Source organism: Heterodontus francisci, chromosome 43 (assembly GCF_036365525.1).
Source record: "Heterodontus francisci isolate sHetFra1 chromosome 43, sHetFra1.hap1, whole genome shotgun sequence".
NCBI classification, from domain to species: domain Eukaryota; kingdom Metazoa; phylum Chordata; class Chondrichthyes; order Heterodontiformes; family Heterodontidae; genus Heterodontus; species Heterodontus francisci.
In genome coordinates, this window is record NC_090413.1 from 13,992,714 (window position 1) to 14,013,133 (window position 20,420).

The 20,420-nt window shown below is 43.1% G+C and overlaps 1 protein-coding gene across 1 annotated transcript in view; it reads right to left on the reverse strand.

Annotated features, from left to right (window-relative positions):
• LOC137355542 (adhesion G protein-coupled receptor L1-like) overlaps nucleotides 1-20,420 on the reverse strand; it is a 392,986-nt gene that overhangs the window by 254,077 nt on the left and 118,489 nt on the right. The window contains exon 2 of the mRNA XM_068020788.1: nucleotides 19,852-20,065. Coding sequence (XP_067876889.1) covers nucleotides 19,852-20,065 — 214 coding nt within the window. The remainder of the gene's footprint in view (nucleotides 1-19,851; nucleotides 20,066-20,420) is intronic.

Sequence of the window (20,420 nt, forward strand, 5' to 3'; positions counted from 1 at the left end):
GTGAATGGTGATATTGATCAGTGTGTGAATGGTGAGATTTACCAGTGTGTGAATGGTGAGATTTACCCGTGTGTGAATGGTGATATTGATCAGTGTGTGAATGGTGATATTGATCACTGTGTGAATGGTGATATTGATCAGTGTGTGAATGGTGATATTTACCCGTGTGTGAATGGTGATATTGATCACTGTGTGAATGGTGATATTGATCACTGTGTGAATGGTGATATTGATCAGTGTGTGAATGGTGATATTGATCAGTGTGTGAATGGTGATTTTGATCAGTGTGTGAATGGTGATATTGATCAGTGTGTGAATGGTGAGATTTACCCTTGTGTGAATGGTGATATTGATCAGTGTGTGAATGGTGAGATTTACCCGTGTTTGAATGGTGATATTGATCAGTGTGTGAATGGTGATATTGATCACTGTGTGAATGGTGAGATTTACCCGTGTGTGAATGGTGATATTGATCAGTGTGTGAATGGTGATATTGATCCGTATGTGAATGGTGATATTGATCCGTATGTGAATGGTGATATTGATCAGTGTGTGAATGGTGATATTGATCAGTGTGTGAATGGTGATATTGATCAGTGTGTGAATGGTGATATTTACCCATGTGTGAATGGCGATATTGATCAGTGTGTGAATGGCGATATTGATCAGTGTGTGAATGGCGATATTGATCAGTGTGTGAATGGTGAGATTTACCCGTGTGTGAATGGTGATATTGATCACTGTGTGAATGGTGATATTGATCAGTGTGTGAATGGTGAGATTTACCCGTGTGTGAATGGTGAAATTGATCAGTGTGTGAATGGTGATATTGATCAGTGTGTGAATGGTGAGATTTACCCGTGTGTGAATGGTGATATTGATCAGTGTGTGAATGGTGATATTGATCACTGCGTGAATGGTGATATTGATCAGTGTGTGAATGGTGATATTTACCCGTGTGTGAATGGTGATATTGATCACTGTGTGAATGGTGATATTGATCAGTGTGTGAATGGTGATATTGATCAGTGTGTGAATGGTGATTTTGATCAGTGTGTGAATGGTGATATTGATCAGTGTGTGAATGGTGAGATTTACCCGTGTGTGAATGGTGATATTGATCAGTGTGTGAATGGTGAGATTTACCCGTGTTTGAATGGTGATATTGATCAGTGTGTGAATGGTGATATTGATCACTGTGTGAATGGTGAGATTTACCCGTGTGTGAATGGTGATATTGATCAGTGTGTGAATGGTGATATTGATCCGTATGTGAATGGTGATATTGATCAGTGTGTGAATGGTGATATTGATCAGTGTGTGAATGGTGATATTGATCAGTGTGTGAATGGTGATATTTACCCATGTGTGAATGGCGATATTGATCACTGTGTGAATGGTGATATTGATCAGTGTGTGAATGGTGATATTGTTCAGTGTGTGAATGGTGAGATTTACCCGTGTGTGAATGGCGATATTGATCACTGTGTGAATGGTGATATTGATCAGTGTGTGAATGGTGATATTTACCCATGTGTGAATGGCGATTTTGATCACTGTGTGAATGGTGATATTGATCAGTGTGTGAATGGTGAGATTTACCCGTGTGTGAATGGTGATATTGATCACTGTGTGAATGGTGATATTGATCAGTGTGTGAATGGTGAGATTTACCCGTGTGTGAATGGTGATATTGATCACTGTGTGAATGGTGATATTGATCAGTGTGTGAATGGTGAGATTTACCCGTGTGTGAATGGTGATATTGATCAGTGTGTGAATGGTGATATTGATCACTGTGTGAATGGTGATATTGATCAGTGTGTGAATGGTGATATTTACCCGTGTGTGAATGGTGATATTGATCAGTGTGTGAATGGTGATATTGATCAGTGTGTGAATGGTGATATTGATCAGTGTGTGAATGGTGAGATTTACCCGTGTGTGAATGGTGATATTGATCAGTGTGTGAATGGTTGATATTGATCAGTGTGTGAATGGCAATATTGATCAGTGTGTGAATGGTTGATATTGATCAGTGTGTGAATGGCGATATTGATCAGTGTGTGAATGGTTGATATTGATCAGTGTGTGAATGGTTGATATTGATCAGTGTGTGAATGGTTGATATTGATCAGTGTGTGAATGGCAATATTGATCAGTGTGTGAACGGCGATATTGATCAGTGTGTGAATGGTGAGATTTACCCGTGTGTGAATGGTGATATTGATCACTGTGTGAATGGTGATATTGATCAGTGTGTGAATGGTGAGATTTACCCGTGTGTGAATGGTGATATTGATCACTGTGTGAATGGTGATATTGATCAGTGTGTGAATGGTGAGATTTACCCGTGTGTGAATGGTGATATTGATCAGTGTGTGAATGGTGATATTGATCACTGTGTGAATGGTGATATTGATCAGTGTGTGAATGGTGATATTTACCCGTGTGTGAATGGTGATATTGATCAGTGTGTGAATGGTGATATTGATCAGTGTGTGAATGGTGATATTGATCAGTGTGTGAATGGTGATATTGATCAGTGTGTGAATGGTGAGATTTACCCGTGTGTGAATGGTGATATTGATCAGTGTGTGAATGGCAATATTGATCAGTGTGTGAATGGTTGATATTGATCAGTGTGTGAATGGCGATATTGATCAGTGTGTGAATGGTTGATATTGATCAGTGTGTGAATGGGGATATTGATCAGTGTGTGAATGGTGATATTGATCAGTGTGTGAATGGCAATATTGATCAGTGTGTGAATGGTTGATATTGATCAGTGTGTGAATGGCAATATTGATCAGTGTGTGAATGGTTGATATTGATCAGTGTGTGAATGGCGATATTGATCAGTGTGTGAATGGTTGACATTGATCAGTGTGTGAATGGTTGATATTGATCAGTGTGTGAATGGTTGATATTGATCAGTGTGTGAATGGCAATATTGATCAGTGTGTGAACGGCGATATTGATCAGCGTGTGAACGGCGATATGGATCAGCGTGTGAACGGCGATATGGATCAGCGTGTGAACGGCGATATGGATCAGCGTGTGAACGGCGATATGGATCAGTTTGCGAATGATGTGATTGATCCGTGTGCGAATTATGTGATTGATCAGTGTCTGAATAATTCTTATTGATCATTGTGTGAATGGCGAAATTGATCGGTGTGTGAATGGCGATATTGATCCGTGTGTGAATGGCGATATTTATCAGTATGTGGATGGTTAATATTGATCAGTGTGTGTATTTTTTTTTTTTATTCATTCATGGGATGTGGGCATCGCTGGCCAGGCCAGCATTCATTGTCCATCCCTAATTGCCCTTGAGGTGGTGGTGGTGAGCTGCCTTCTTGAACCGCTGCAGTCCATTTGGGGTAGGTACACCCACAGTGCTGTTAAGAAGGGAGTTCCAGGATTTTGACCCAGCGACAGTGAAGGAATGACAACATAGTTCCAAGTCAGGATGGTGTGTGACTTGGAGCGAAACTTGCAGGTGGTGGTGTTCCCATGCATTTGCTGCCCTTGCCCTTCTAGTTGGTAGAGGTTGCAGGTTTGGAAGGTGCTGTCTGAGGAGCCTTGGTGCGTTGCTGCAGTGCATCTTGTGGATGGTACACACTGCTGCCATTGTGCGTCAGTGGTGGAGGGAGTGAATGTTTGTAGATGGGATGCCAATCAAGCGGGCTGCTTTGTCCTGGATGGTGTCGAGCTTCTTGTGTGTTGTTGGAGCTGCACCCATCCAGGCAAGTGGAGAGTATTCCATCACACTCCTGACTTGTGCCTTGTAGATGGTGGACAGGCTTTGGGGAGTCAGGAGGTGAGTTACTTGCCACAGGATTCCTAGCCTCTGACCTGCTCTTGTAGCCACGGTATTTATATGGCTACTCCAGTTCAGTTTCTGGTCAATGGTAGCCCCTAGGATGTTGATCGTGGGGGATTTAGCAATGGTAATGCCATAGAATGTCAAAGGGAGATGGTTAGATTATCTCTTGTTGGAGATGATGATCTTGATCTATGTGTGAATGGTGATATTGATCTGTATGTGAATGTTGATATTGAATGGGTTACTATTGATCAGTGTGTGAATAGTGATATTAATCAGTGTGTGAATGGTTAATATTGATTTGTGTGTAAATGGTGATATTGATCAGTGCGTGAATGATGATATTGACAAGTGTATCAATCATGTGATTGATGAGTATGTGAATGGTGAACATTGACCAGTGCGTGAATGGAGATATTGATCAGTGTGACTATGGTGATATTGATCAGTGTGTGAATGACGATATTGATCAGTGTGTGAATGATGTGATTGATCAGTGTGTGAATGATGTGATTGATCAGTGTGTGAATGATGTGATTGATCAGTGTGTGAATGGTGATATTGATCAGTGTGTGAATTGTGATATTGATCAGTCTGTGAATCATGATATTGATCAGTCTGTGAATCATGATATTGATCTGTGTTTTAAATGTTGAAGGGGGAGAAAAAGACAAGGACAGTGAACAACGGAGAAAGCCTGATGAACCACAAGTTGTCATGAGTGACAAAAAACCAGGCAAGAGTCAAAGTTTCATGTGTACGTGCCTTGTTAACGATTGGATAGTGTAATGTAAACATGCTTAGAATGTAATAGGGTAACCTAGCTGTGCACAAGTAGACACAAATGGATAGAGATAAGAGAGTAAGAATGATGGTAAATGCAAATGAACTGTTATCTATTAAATGGTATAAGAATGATGTATTGAAACTGCTTGGGGAGTTTGTATGCTGTCTTGTATGGGTGTGGCCTCCCTGCATATGCTTGAATAAACTGGTGAACAAAGGAGCTCGAGTCTCGTCTGGTCCATTGCGGAATCGGAGGGTGACTGAACTCCCTTTCAGTGGCGTAGTCGGCAGGATACACCTGGCCCTCTGTGAAGGCGAAAACAATGATCTGGTGAGTATTGTTTCATCTGAAATAATACTCTCCTGTTGTTTGCGTCAGACTAGAACGGAGATCCACAGGGTGTGTCCGAATTTTAGACCTGCGACTCAGGCGGGGGAGACTAGGATCCTGGGGGGAGCGACTGGATCTCTGAGTGCAGGAATTAGTTGGGACGAGTGTGCCCCGGGGGACGATTGGATCTGGATTGAAAGGTGGAGGGCGCTCAAAATGGCGACGGCCGAGAAAACGGAACTCGCGTTTGTCGCGGAGTGGGGAGGCGGAGGGACTCTTCACCTTGCCCAAAAATATAGGAAACAAGTTACTGTGTCTTTTGATTCGAACATGTGAAGCCTCCACGAATGAAATGCATGTCCTTGGGATGTGCAGCTTGTGTTCTGCAGAACTGACCGTCATTAACTCTGTTGTCTGGCTTTAATGTTGAAAGCATGATTCTGTTACTTGTTCTATTTTTACACGTGTATATTTTGTGGGAACCTTGAGTTATGTTTTGGTTGTGAACTAGTTGAACCTGTATGTGTTCCTTGGCATGGAACAGGGAACTTGGCAGATTTTGATACTTTGAATTGATAACTCATTACAGGAATCAATTTTCTAAATTGTTTGGAATTGAATGAGTGTGAAAAGTGATTGTTGAGTGTGTTTATTTCAATTTAAGATTGTGCACCCAGGAATGGGATATAAAATTGAATTATATTTTAAGGTAAAGTTTTATTTCTATTTTAAAAGTTGGTTTTGTAACTGTGAAAAGGCAATGAACAATTTTCTGAGAGATAAGCTTCAGCCTTGAAAGTCTGAAGATGTCTGGCAGAAATCCAATTTGAAGTTTAAAACACTGCTTTAATTGGACCAACGTTTAAAATCTGCTGTTGCTTTATTTTGCAGTTTAAACTTGAAGACATGTTTTACTGACTATTTTTATGTAGCAAATGTCAGAAATTGGATATTGTTTTAAGGGAGAGAAGGAAAAGCAAAGGAGATACGGGAAAGATTAAAGTTTGTGTAAGAAGCTGGTGTTAAATCTTTTGTTGTAAGAATGTTAAATAACTTTTTCTTTAGTTTTTGGTTTTATTACAGTCATTTGAAAAGGTGCCTGAAGAAAGAACAAGGAAAATGACGTAATTTGCCTATCTTTTAAAAAAAAAGCACGTGCTATTCTGTTCTGAGTGTAGTTAATAAGTATAAGTTAATAAGTCTGAATTAAGTTTATACTATTAAGGTTAACTAACCAGTTAAGTTGAGAAAAACTTTTAAATGTTTATTGCCATGAACTGGAATTTGGAATCATCTTGGTTGTATAAAAAAAGATCCTTGGATTAGAAACCTCTTACAAAAGATGCTAAAAGTTTGGAAACAATGGGAGTTTAATCTAAACAACTGTCTTCTCTAATGGCGATGGTTTCCTTTGAAGTTGATAATGTTACTAATGATTTTGTTGTTTTAAAACCCTAAGGATACAAGAAAAAAACAACACTTTAAAATGGAGTTTAGTTCTTTTCGATCAGGGAAAATAAAAAGGTTACGCAAAGTGACGCAGTTTAAAATGTTTTGCTCCGCCCCCTTGGAGACAAGCAAAGAAATTAACCTTGCTGCAGCTATTGTTTTTCCATTTAATTTTTGCATTGCTGAAAAAAATTAACCCATTGGGCTTTGGGACAGAGCCACAATGGGTTCTGATGCCACAGCAAGAGATCCAGCAGATTTAATAATTTAAGAACATAACTGCAGACAACAAATTTTATTTATTTTTTTTTATTCCGAGATACAGCACTGAAACAGGCCCTTCCACCCACTGAGTCTGTGCCGACCATCAACCACCCATTTATACTAACCCTACAGTAATCCCATATTCCCTACGACCTACCTACACTAGGGGCAATTTACAACGGCCAATTTACCTGCAAGTCTTGGCTGTGGGAGGAAACCGGAGCACCCGGCGAAAACCCACACGGTCACAGGGAGAACTTGCAAACTCTGCGCAGGCAGTAGCCAGAATCGAACCCGGGTCCCTGGAGCTGTGAGGCTGCAGTGCTAACCACTGCGCCACTGTGCCACCCCTAAATCTCACAGCATTTTATCAATGAGACCAAGTGCTTGAGAAGGAGAGATAGTTGCAAGCACTTCTGACTTTAATGTAAAGCAAAATGCAATACCACCAAGTCTGGGCATAAGAAATTGGAATCGGTAAACAAAATTAAATTGATATGAGTGGTTATTTAAAGCACTCAAAGGGAACTTTATCGGACATTTAACAGGACAATCAAAGTTTTAGAAAACACAAAACAAGAGCAGTCTAGGTGGTTCCTAAGTATAAAAAACAAAGTTTCTTTTGGGGAGATATTAAATGGAACATTCATAAAACCCATCACTCCAGCAACACAGTTATTTGAATTTGGGATAATCTGAGATGTCGAAAATCCAGTGTAATTTAGCAAATTACTTTTAAGAAATTAAAATGTCATCCAGGATAGAGGAAAAAACAAACAAAATATGGTAATGCCTGGAATCAAATGGGAATGTTTGCTTTCTGTTTTAAAGTATTATGACTGTACAGTTTCTCCAGGACTCACGAATGAAATAGCGTTATAATTAATGGGAATTGGCTAATTAGATCGGGCTGATGCAAGAGCTAAAAAAGGAATTCTGGGGATAAAACAGAAATTCTACATCTCCTATCATCCTCAAAGTTCTGGAATGGTAGATAGAATGAATAGGATTTCAAAGACCTCTACAGCTAAAGCAATACAAGAAACGGGGAATAGCTGGGCAGCAGTTTTATCCAGCATTCAGATGTGCCTACAGGCTACCCCAAATAAAAATACAGAATTTACTCCATTTGAGCTAATGACAGGACGGGCATTGCAGTTACCAGAAGGAATAATGGTTGGATGGACGGACGCAGGCCTGCTTAAAGGCAGAATCCGAGAGTATGTCAAAGAAATGAGTAAATAGCTACACAAGCTCAGACAAGAGGTTAAGGGTAGACAGGCAACTGAGGACATAGAATTCGATCAGCAGTTGGGAAATACACAAGGTTTCGCAGGTAGGAGATAAGGTAATGGTCAGAATGGGTCCAGAATGCGGTGGACTTCAACCCTGATGGCATGGACCACATGAGATAATACTGACAGGTGATACGTGTGCGCTCATAGATATGAAAACGGGAAGTAAATGGAAACATTATGCACAGTTGAAAATGTAGATAGAAACCGAGAAATCTGACGGTGCCCCGGGCGACGGGAACCGATGTTGATATCGTTGCAGGTATCCCCTTATCCTGAGCGGATCAGTAGTGACATGGGAGGCACCGACGGTACATGTGCACGAAAACACCTGCCTGCACCCTGGTCAATACGCTCAGCTCCCCAGAGGAGAGACTGGGGAATGGGTAAAGAAGCCGAATACCGGGATTACGGACCAAGTCACCACTCAGACACACCAGACAAGAGTCTGGGAACCAAACCGTAAATGTATCCGGGATAATGTGACTGGCTTGGGTAAATGGTATCATGGGTGTCAAACAAATAACGCAGACAGCACCATCCTTCATGAAGTAAACATCACAGCCGGATGGACTGATCTGCCTGATAAACTCTGCTCAGATCCATGAAGTAAACAATTACACGTCACGAGTGGCTGTTGAAACAGCCAAAGGACTGCGGTATAATGCAAACGGGACAGAATATGCCCTGACTGCTATTGAGATACAAGGCGAAGGACTAGTGAGAGCCCTAAATATTACCAATCAAGGGCTAGTTGATACTGTCGACTCACAAAGCAGGGGAAGGGTGTGTGCCCGAGATTTGATAAAGGGAATAAACTCGGATATAGGAGACATCAGGTTTGGAACCGTCCCCGGACACATGTTTGAATCGATATACCAATTGAATCTCATAAACCTACACCAGGAACGATGACAGCTAGTGGTCACTTGATCCCAGAGTGGAGGAGCGGACGGGGTTATCAAATTCCCATTGATAATACCCCAAGAGCATCAGCCGGGAACCTCCTTTAACAACGCTTATCGCTTTCAGTCATTGGGAGTAGAAAGGGATGGTTGGGTACATCGAGCAGTATCCCATGGGTACCTCTCTTATTTTAACTCCATGATTTGGATGAGTACCAAGGATGTACTTGTCGTACCCTCGAGTCCCTGACCAACCGCAGCAAAATCACACTCGAAATGTCCCCCGTCCAGGACGTATTCAAGGCAGTTCAGATGTCCCCAACGCAATGGTGTTTTATGACAAGTGAGGCTGAAATGGTCTTTGGAGGATTTAGATGCTTAGTTAACACCAGTTTCTGCATCCAAGTGACTGACTCCCTTACATTAGGGGACTTCCATTTGCCCGGGCGAACAACGGGATACGTATTTAGTCCCTGGTGGGATGATACGGAGTTTACGGATGAAACCCCAGGCCATGCAGCAGGCCACAAAGATAACACATCAGTATACCCGGGCACCAAGAGAACAAATCACACAGGGGCACATGCAATTAGACCTGGCCACTAGATCAGCAACACAATTGGCTAGATCGGCCTCAGCTTACTCTACCACAGGGTGGCTGACAAATTGGTGGGAAATCCTCCGCGTGGTAATGGCAATTTTTAGCTTGACAGTATTGGTATGGCTATTTGTCTGTGTCAATACCAGTGGCAAGCCCTAAAAGAATATGAAATGGCATTCCGAGGATATGCTCCGATACCCACCATGCGCACATGGGAAAGGGATACAGGGATTAGAGGAAAGGCGAACCTATACAGTTTGGCAGTTTAGGATTCCGCCAGGAGTCTGGACGACCGGACATCCGAAGGACAAGCGGAGGAATTCTCAACTCTGGTGTCTGGCCAACTTGGGCAGGGCCAAGGGCCAAAAGAGTGGGGGCTGAAGAGGGGGAAAAAGACAAGGACAGTGAACAAAGGAGAAAGCCTGATGACCCAGAAGCTGTCATGAGTGACAAAAACCAGACAAGAGTCAAAGTTTCATGTGTACGTGTCTTGCTAATGATTGGCTAGTATAATGTATACATGTTTAGAATGTAATAGGGTAACCTAGCCATGTACAAGTAGACACAATTGGATAGAGATAAAACAGTAAGAACGTGTAACAGAATGATTGGTAAGGGCAAATAAACTGTTATCTGTCAAATGGTGCAAGAATGATGTTTTGAAACTACTTGGGGAGTTCGTACACCATCTTGTATGGGTGCGGTATCCCCTGCATATGCTTGCAATAAACAGGTGAACAAAGAAGGCTGAGTCTCGTCTGGTCTATCGCGGAATCGGAGGGGATCATTGATATTGATCAGTATGTGAATGGGGATATTGATCAGTGTGTGAATGGTGATATTGATCAGTGTGTGAATGGTGATATTGATCAGTATGTGAATGGGGATATTGATCAGTGTGTGAATGGTTGATAGTGATCAGTGTGTGAATGGTTGATAGTGATCAGTGTGTGAATGGTTGATAGTGATTAGTGTGTGAATGGTTGATAGTGATCAGTGTGGGAATGGTGATATTGATCAGTGCGTGAATGGTGATATTGATCCATGTATGAATGGTTGATAGTGATCAGTGTGTGAATGGTTGATAGTGATTAGTGTGTGAATGGTTGATAGTGATCAGTGTGTGAATGGTTGATAGTGATCAGTGTGTGAATGGTGATATTGATCAGTGTGTGAATGGTTGATAGTGATCAGTGTGTGAATGGTTGATAGTGATTAGTGTGTGAATGGTTGATAGTGATCAGTGTGGGAATGGTGATATTGATCAGTGTGTGAATGGTGATATTGATCCATGTATGAATGGTTGATAGTGATCAGTGTGTGAATGGTTGATAGTGATTAGTGTGTGAATGGTTGATAGTGATCAGTGTGGGAATGGTGATATTGATCAGTGCGTGAATGGTGTGATTGATAGTGTGTGAATGGTGAATTTGAGCAGTGTGTGAATGGTGATATTGATCAGTATGGGAATATTCATCAGTGTGTGAATGGTGATGTTGACCAGTGTGCGAATGATGTGATTGATCAGAGTGTGAATGGTGATATTGATCAGTGTCTGAATGGTGATATTGATCAGTGTCTGAATGGTGATATTGATCAGCGTGTGAATGGTGATATTGATCAGTGTGTGAATGGTGATATTGATCAGTGTGTGAATGGTGATAATGACCAGTGTGTCAATCATGTGTGTGAATGGAGATATTGATCAGTGTGTGAATGGTAATATTGATCAGTGCCTGAATAGCATTATTGATCAGTGTGTGAATGGCATTATCACTGTGTGAATGGCGTTATTGATCAGTGTGTGAATGGTGATCTCCATCAGCATATGAATGGTATGTTGATCAGTGTGTGAGTGGTGATGTTGATCAGTGTGTGAAGGATCATATTGATCACTGTGTGATTTGCAATATTTTTCAGTCTGTGAATGGCGACGTCGATCTGTGTATGAAAGGTATCTTGACCAGTGTGTGAATGATGATATCGATCCCTGTGTGCATGGTTGATATTGATCAGTGTGTGAATGGCGATATTGATCAGCATGTGAATCATGTGATTGATCAGTGTAATAATCATATGATTGATCAGTGCGTGAATGGTGTTATTGATCATTATGTGAATGATGATATTGATCAGTGTGTGAACAGTGATATTGATCAGTGTGTGAACAGTGATATTGATCAATGTTCGAATTATGTGATTGATCAGTGTGTGAATGGTGTGATTTATCATTGTGTAAATCATGTGTAAACTTGAGTGTATCAAAATGAATAGGAACCAATGACTCTTTATTTACAAAGAAATTGTTTCTTTTGGGTTGTAAGTGCTCACAATTTGTAAAGAATGAGGGCATTCACCGGAGGTACTGAATGAGGATGTGATGATGTAGCAAGGGAGTACAAATTAGGTTACAAATTGCTTTGAGATGGGCCCTGTGCCAAGAGAGTGGAGACTGGCAAAAGGTAAACATTTCATCAACATCATATTCGGGATAACCTCGGCAACAATTAACATTTAGTCGTATACCATTAGTGCAAAGTTGCTCTCGCCCAGAGATAGAAATTAAGAAAGAATACTTCTTGTTATTTGTTCATAGGATGTGAATGTCGCTGGCAAGGCCAGCATTTAACTGTCCATCCCTAATTGCCCTTGAGAAGGTGGTGGTGAGCCGATCTTGAACCGCTGCATTATGTATGGTGTAGGTACACTCACAGATCTGCTAAGGGAGGGAGTTGCAGGATTCTGACCCAGCAACAGTGAAGGAACGCTGATATAGTTCCAAGTCATGATGGTGCGTGGCTTGGAGGGGAACTTATAGTTGGTAGTGTTTCCACAATCCTGATGCCCTTGTTCTTCCAGGTGGTAGAGATCACCTATTTGGATGATGTTGTCAATGGAGTCTTGGAGACTTGCATGAGTGCGTCTCGCAGAGGCTACACATGAAAGCCATGAGGAGCCGGTGGTGGAGGGAGTAAATGTCTAAGGCATGGACAGATAGAAATAATTTATATAGATTTGCAAGTAATATTTGACAATACTGATAGGATAACAAGATATAATGAGGGATTCGGTGGGTGTCTTTTACGTGGACTTGTATTGAGCAAGTACTGGAAATAAATTGGTGTGAAAATTAGTATCAATGATATTGTGAAAGTATGAATAGAGAAATGGACGGAAGACAGTCAGCAAAGGTTTGCAATAATTGAATACTCCTCAGACTGTAGGTAGTGGTGCCCCCGGGTTTGATGCTGGGATTTTGTTCCCTTATAACTGCAAAAATAATCATCCTGGACTCAGACATTAAGGGGAGATACGAATATTTGCTGATTATGCTAAACTGAGAGGAATAGCAAACCTCCAGGGAGAATGCCGGCCGCGGGAATTGGCAGGTTAGCGGAAGATGCAGTTCAACGCACAAAAATGAAAGGTGGTAATTTTGGAAACAGAAGCATCGAAATAAAAATACACCACAGATAGTAAAACAGTGGAGGATCTAAGGTGGCCGGTAAATGAATCCATTTAAATGGGATGGACTGTTAAATTCCAGAAAACTTGTTATGGAAGGATAATGCTGGAGCCTATATTTACTCAGTTTCACATTTATTGTGCAGAGTAAAAGGATTACAAACATATAGCTCCTCACTCAAAACCCTCCACCAGTCTCAGTGAGTGTCTGCTCTTCAGTGCTCAACTAAAACCCCAATTAATACCCTTCACCTGCATATAATCAAACCATTGATACACAATTAACATGGACGGGGTTAAAAAAAAAAGGGCCATTAAGAAGCCAATCATATGTTGGGCTTTAAATTGAAAGGGATTGAAACCAAAAGCAAAGAGGTTAAGATGACTCAGTACAAGATGATGCTTGGGCCACTTCTGGAACACGCATGTGCAGTTTTTGGCTCCTCACTCTAGGAGGGATGGAATAGCTATAGAGGAAGTGGAATGCAAATTTATCAGGCTGGTGCCAGGGATATGGGGTCTGTGTTATGATTAAGACGAGAACCACCAGGGCTGTATTCTCTCCAACGGCTGAAATTGAAGTGTTCAAAATGATGAAAGGAATGGACAAGGTAAAGGTAGGGAACTCGAAGACATGAGGCGGCGATCTCAAGGCAAGCATGGGACACAATAAGGGAGAGATTAGTGGGAATCTTTATCACACAGGAATGTGCATAACGTGGCTGGGTTGGTAGCACTCTGGCCTCTGAGTCACAGGGTTTTGGGTTCCACTTCAGGGCTTGAGCATAAATATCAAGGCTGACACTCCGCTGCAGTACTGAAGGAGTGCTGCACTGTCAGGTGCTGACTTTTGGATGAGTTGTCAAACTAAGGCCCCATCTGCCTGCTTGGGTGGATGTAAACGATCCCCTGACACTATTTCAAAGAAGAGCAGGGGAGTTCTCCCCAGGGCGGCGCAGTGGTTAGCACCGCAGCCTCACAGCTCCAGCGACCCGGGTTCAATTCTGGGTACTGCCTGTGCAGAGTTTGCAAGTTCTCCCTGTGTCTGCATGGGTTTTCTCCGGGTGCTCCGGTTTCCTCCCACAAGCCAAAAGACTTGCAGGTTGGTAGGTAAATTGGCCATTATAAATTGCCCCTAGTATAGGTAGGTGGTAGGGAAATATATAGGGACAGGTGGGGATGTGGTAGGAATATGGGATTAGTGTAGGATTAGTATAAATGGGTGGTTGATGGTCGGCACAGACTCGGTGGGCCGAAGGGCCTGTTTCAGTGCTGTATCTCTAAACTAAACAGTGTCCTGGCCAATATTTATCCCTCAATCAACATCACAAAAATAGATTACTTGGTCATTACCTCATTGCTGTTTGTGGGAGCTTGCTGTGTGCAAATTGACTGCTGTGTTTCCTGCACTACAACAGTGACTACACTTCAAAAAGTACTTCATTGGCTGTAAAGTAATTTGAGACGTCTGGTGGTTGTGAAAAGCGCTATATAAATGGAAATCATTCTTTTTCTTTTTGTAAGGCGCATCAATTCTCCAGTGATTACGGCATTCAGAAAGGTATTAGATAGTTACTGAAGAGAGAACAGTATAAATGGGTACGGGGCAAAAATAGGAAAATGGAATCAGTTTGGAGAGTAAATGGGATCCTAAGAGGAGGCTAAATTCTGTGCAGAAAAGAAGGTTCAGGTAGACTCCCACTGTGCTAGAAATTCCTATGCATTGCATTCCGTGCTCATTCAAACTTATCAATTGTTTGATTCATGAATACAACTAATGATTGCTGCTGTACAATGTGTTTATGTGCTGAAATCAGTGGTGGAGTGGGTGCATGGTGGAGGCAAGATCAGGCTCAACTGTGATGCCTCTGTTGGTGAATAGCCTACTGATACCTTTTGTTTTCATTTCCCTACTGAAGGACATGGACCTGGGTGAGGTCCAGGAGAGTGGCCAGTGCTCATGAACCCAGGGTCCTGGAGGAAGCGTCAGGACACAGAGGACGAGGATAAACAAAATAACAACAACTTATATTTATATAGAGCCTTTTCACGTAATAAAACTTCCCAAGGGGCTTTACTGGAGAGTTATTAAAAAAAAATGATGCTGAGTCCCATCAGGAGTTATTGGAGCAGATGACCAAAAGCTTGGACAAAGTGGGTAGGTTTTAAAGAGGGTCTTAAAACACGAAAGAGAGGTGGAGAGGCGGAGACGTTAAGGGAGGGAATTCCAGAGCTTAGGGCCCAAGCAACTCAACTCCAATCCCATAACCCTCCAGGATTTCCTCTAACTCTGGCCTGTTGAGCATCACTGATTTTAATCACTCCACCATTGGTGGCCGTGCCCTCAGCTGCTTGGACCCTAAGTTCTGGAATTCCCTCCCTTAACCTCTCCGCCTCTCTTTCAAGTCAAAGGTATTAATGAGGGTTTCAGCAGCAGATAAGCTGAGGCAGGGGTGGAGTCGGGCAATGTTACTCAGATTGCAGAGCTCTGAGATGCAGAGGGATCTGGGTGTCCTAGTGCATGAATCGCAAAAGGTTAGTATGCAGGTACAGAAAGTAATTAGGAATGCTAATAGAATATCATTTATTGTGAAAGGAATTGAATACAAAAGTAGAGAGGTTATGCTCCAGTTATATAGGGCATCGGTGAGACTGCATCTGGAGTACTGTGTACAGTATTGGTCTCCTTATTTAAGGAAGGATGTAAATGCATTGGAAGCAGTTCAGAGAAGGTTTACTAGACATAATACCTGGAATGGTGGATTGTCTTATGAGGAAAGGTTGGACAGGCTGGGCTTGTATCCGCTGGAGTTTAGGAGAGTAAGAGGCGACTTGATTGAAACATATAAGATTCTGGGAGGTCATGACAGGGTGGATGTGGAAAGGATGTTTACCCTTGTGGGAGAATCTAGAACTAGGGGTCACAATTTAAAAATAAGGGGTTGCCCATTTAAGACAGAGATGAGGAGAAATTTTTTCTCTCAGATGGTCGTGAGTCTTTGGAATTCTCTTCCTCAAAAGGCGGTGGAAGAGGATTCTTTGAATATTTTTAAGGCAGAGGTAGATAGATTCTTGATCAGCAAGGGGGTGAAAGGTTATTGGGGGATAGGTGAGAATGTGGAGTTGAGGTTACAATCAGATCAGCCATGATCTTATTGAATGGCGGAGTACGCTCGAGGGGCCGAGTGGCCTACTCCTGCTCCTAATTCGTATGTACTCAGATGAAAATAGGCTGTCTTAGCGAAGGTGCAGACATGTGGTTGAAAGCTCATCTCGGGGTCAAATATGACTAATTCAGCGTCAGACATTTGCCAGGGAGAGGGATGGAATTGGTGGAAAAAGAGCGGAGCTGTGGTGGGAACCGAAGACATCAGCCTTCGCAATATTTGATGGAGGAAATTACTGCTCATCCAATACTGGAAGCAGGATAAGCAGTCTGATAACTTAGAGACAGTGGAGGGGTCAAGAAAGGTGGTGATGAGGTAGAGCTGGGTGTCATCAGGTTCCATGTGGAAACTGACATTGTGGTTTCGGATGATGTCGCTCAGGGGCAGCACATAGATGAGAAATAGGAGGGGAGGGCAAGGATAGATCCTTGAGGGACACCAGAGGTAACAGTGCAGGAGTGGGAAGAGAAGGCATTGCATATCATACTCTGGCTATGATTGGATGGATAAGAATGAAACCAGATGAGTGCAATCCCACCCAATGGTGGAGAGACATTCGAGGAGGAACCTGTGATCAACCATGTCAAAGGCTGCAAACAGGTTGAGAGGGAGAGTTTATCTTTGCCACTGTCACATAGGATGGCACTGTGACTTTGATCAGAGCTGCCTTGAAACTGTGACAGGGACACACAGGAAACCAGCATGTGAGGAACTTTCACATTTCACTAGCTTCTCATAGAGTGATACAGCACTGAAACAAGCCCTTTGGCCCACCGAGTCTGTGCCAACCAACAACCACCCATTTATACTAATCCTACATTAATCCCATATTTCCTACCACATCCCCACCATTCTCCTTCCACCTACCTACACTAGGGGTAATTTATAATGGCCAATTTACCTATCAACCTGCAAGTCTTTGGCTGTGGGAGGAAACCGGAGCACCTGGCGGAAACCCATGCAGACACAGGGAGAACTTGCAAACTCCACACAGGCAGGACCCAGAACCGAACCCGGGTCACTGGAGCGGTGAGGCTGCAGTGATAACCACTGCGCCACTGTGCCGACTGGATGAGAATCTGCTCTAAATCAGTCAGAGTCCAGCCTTTGGCAACCCTGCGGGGGGCAGAACGGAGCAGCATCACTCCCACTCCCCTCATAAAGTCACTCGCTCTCCTCTTGGCCCTTTCTATTACACACAGATTCAGTGTGCTCTCGAATGAGTACTGCATTGTGCAAGGTCCATTTTCAACTCAAGAAGGTTTGATGAGTATTGATCACGTTTAAGAACATCTCTATGGGAAGTGGGTGCTGGAACATCCTGGTCCAGTAGTGTTATTGATTGGACTCTACATTGCTCAGACCACATGTTACGTCACATCCCCAAAACGCCGCCAAGTAGAAGCTCCCAACCCGCTTAGTTGGCGCCAAGGCTTAATGAACAGTCCGCACTGACTGATGCAGCTGCTATTGATCTATTGGCAAGTTTTGCTTTGTTGATTGCACTTGAGGTTTAGAGCAGACAACATATTGATCAGAGCCTATGTATTACCACAGAAGCTGAGAGTTCCCGACAACTTAGCTGGTCAGTACATCGTCCTGCTTCTCAGCTTATTGATATTGGCAGCTGGGGAGGTAGAGAGGGGGAGTGAATGAGAAGGCAGGGGGTGGAGAGAAGAGCGAGGGGGACGAAGAAAAGGGAGGGAGGGGGAAGGAGAGAGAGAAGGGAGGGAGAGGGCACGACTGTCCTCTCTGCTCATTTCTGTTGGTCTTGCTACTTTGAAACAAATGAGCCATGAATAATGCTTTTTGCAGCAAGTACTGCGGAGGAATGAACATGCTGCAAAGAGAGAGACAAAGTTGGATGTGTAACAGCAATACATGTAAACAGGAAGGAAGTTTAGGGTAGAGGCCCTTCATCCAGGGGTCCAGGGTAAAGAATTCCCACTCGAAAGTGCTCAGCAACCTTTTTCTTACAGACGCCCTGCTGTGTATTTCCAGCAGGTTCGGTCTTAACTACAATTGAGGAAATTCATGGAAGGAATAAACAGCCGAGCAGTGACATAGCATCTCAAAGCTGAGCGCAGTAGGTAGGACGACCTGTCCTACTCTGACACTGAGGGGGTGCTGCACTGCCAGAGGTGCCATCTTGCAGCTGAAACACGAAACCCGTCATTAAACCTCTCAGGTGGCCGTGAAAGATTCCATGGCACTATTTCGAAGTTCAGCAGGGGAGATCTGCCCGTGTCCTGGCCAATATTTATCCCTCAACCAACATTTCAAAAACAGATTATCTGCTCGGTACTTCATTTCTGTTTTTGGGACCTTGCTGGGACAAATTGGCTGCTGCATTTCCTACATGACAGTGACCGGATGCCAAAATTACCTTAAAGACTTTGGGACGTCCTCTTGCCCGCGCTACACACTGACTGATCTGACCTCTCACCTCTACAACACAGTGACCAAACTGACCCCTTACCTGTACTACACTCTGACTAAGCTGAAGGATCAGAGTATGATGGAATTCCGACTGTTGGGACTGTAATGGGCCTCAGTCTGACTGTCATTGTTGCTGTTACTGTGCTAACTAACTACGGAATTGGATTGTACTTGAAGGCATTTTAAACTTCAGCTTCTGGCATATGCATCACCACAGGGGATTCTGTTCCTGGGACCAAATACATAGACAATCATCAGGAAGACCCAATGATAAATAGGTTATCCTGACCAACAGACTTGCATCCAATGAGTCCAGACAGCAGTTACCGCTGACTGCATGAGACCTGCAAACGGAGAATCGGTGGCAACATGTAACTACATTGGATAACACCGCGATATTTAAAGAGCTGCTGCATCTACCCTGCCTAGTCAACAACAACAACCTGCATTTTTATAGTGCCTTTAATGCAGCAAAGCGTCTCAAGGAGTGTTGTTCGACAAAGATGTGACACTGAGCCAGATAAGGAGCAATACGAACGGATGACCAAAAGCTTGGCCAAAGAGGTAGGTTTGAAAGAGGTGAAGGTGGAAGGAAATGGAAGTGATGGATTTGAGTTCAGAGTGGCAGCCAATGGGCGCGACAAAGATAAGGATAGGGCTATCTGACACATCCGGTGGTTTGTGTTGTTCGCTTTGTCGGCACATTTTCCTTCTGACAGGAAACATCATCTCTCCATTGTACATCAAAAATCTTATGTCTGTGCACCCTTCCAGAGTACAATACCTTACATCCTGTTATCATGTTTTAGTCACACTTTTGTGTCAACTGAGAAATTCCCATCTCCATATTTGTAATGGAAACAGCCTATGTAAACTTGTCACATTGTAATTGCACCCTCCCTCCTATTGTGGCGCTGCATGCACCTCAATTTTGCATCTCAAGAGCTCCTCCGTCTCGAGTGCAGAGAAACACCAATAATAAATGCTGCCATTTTAACTCTAAATAACAATGTAAAATAAAAGGATATCTATATAAGGGCAGAATGTATGATGCTAAAATGGAGACAGAATGTGGTCTATATGTCCTCTGGTCCAATTATTACCCACCCACTGACTCTGCTTCATCTGAGGATCCGCTCGTGACTTCCCGTGTGAAATGATATGGGAGATTGACAAATAACATCTAAATACTTAATCAAATTGCAACCAAAATGGAAGGAACCTGGTTAAGAATGAACATCCATTCCTCATAGACTTTATTTTGAACGACATTGCCCTCCCCCCCCCCACCAACCTTCCCCTGGAATGACGTCCTACCTTTGTGACATGATCTTGAAGGTGTCAGGAAGGTAACACTCGACGTTCTCCATCTGGAAGAGGTCGGCGTCGCAGATCTTGTTGTCGGTTCGCCCGTAGTTAGCGCTCTCGATCATGATGACGTCGCTCCCCGGGCACCGCAGCTCGATGGGGTATCCCTCGCACGCCAGTTCCCGGCGCATCAGACCAAACGGCAAGGCAGCCCGACTCAAACCTGGGGGGGTGGTGAACAGAAGCAACGCCTTAAGACATGCCATGTGGTGAGTGCCGCAGGTTCGGGAGGAACAGGAGGCTTAGGGGACCTATGATTCCCAAAGCGCTCTATCACTGGGGGTTTCCTCACTCGCTATATGAAGGTTGAGAGGTGATATGATTGCTGATTTTCGGGTGCTAAAGGGATTAGATAATGTAGAACAAGTTGAGCTCTTTCGCCTTGTCCAGAACAGTAGGACATGGCCTGCAGCTGAAATGGGGTAAATTTAAAACTAGTCAGCAGGAACAGAAATACATTTTTGGGACACAGTCTATGTGTGTCTTGACTTGTGGTAATTGCAGCACGACTTTTTTTT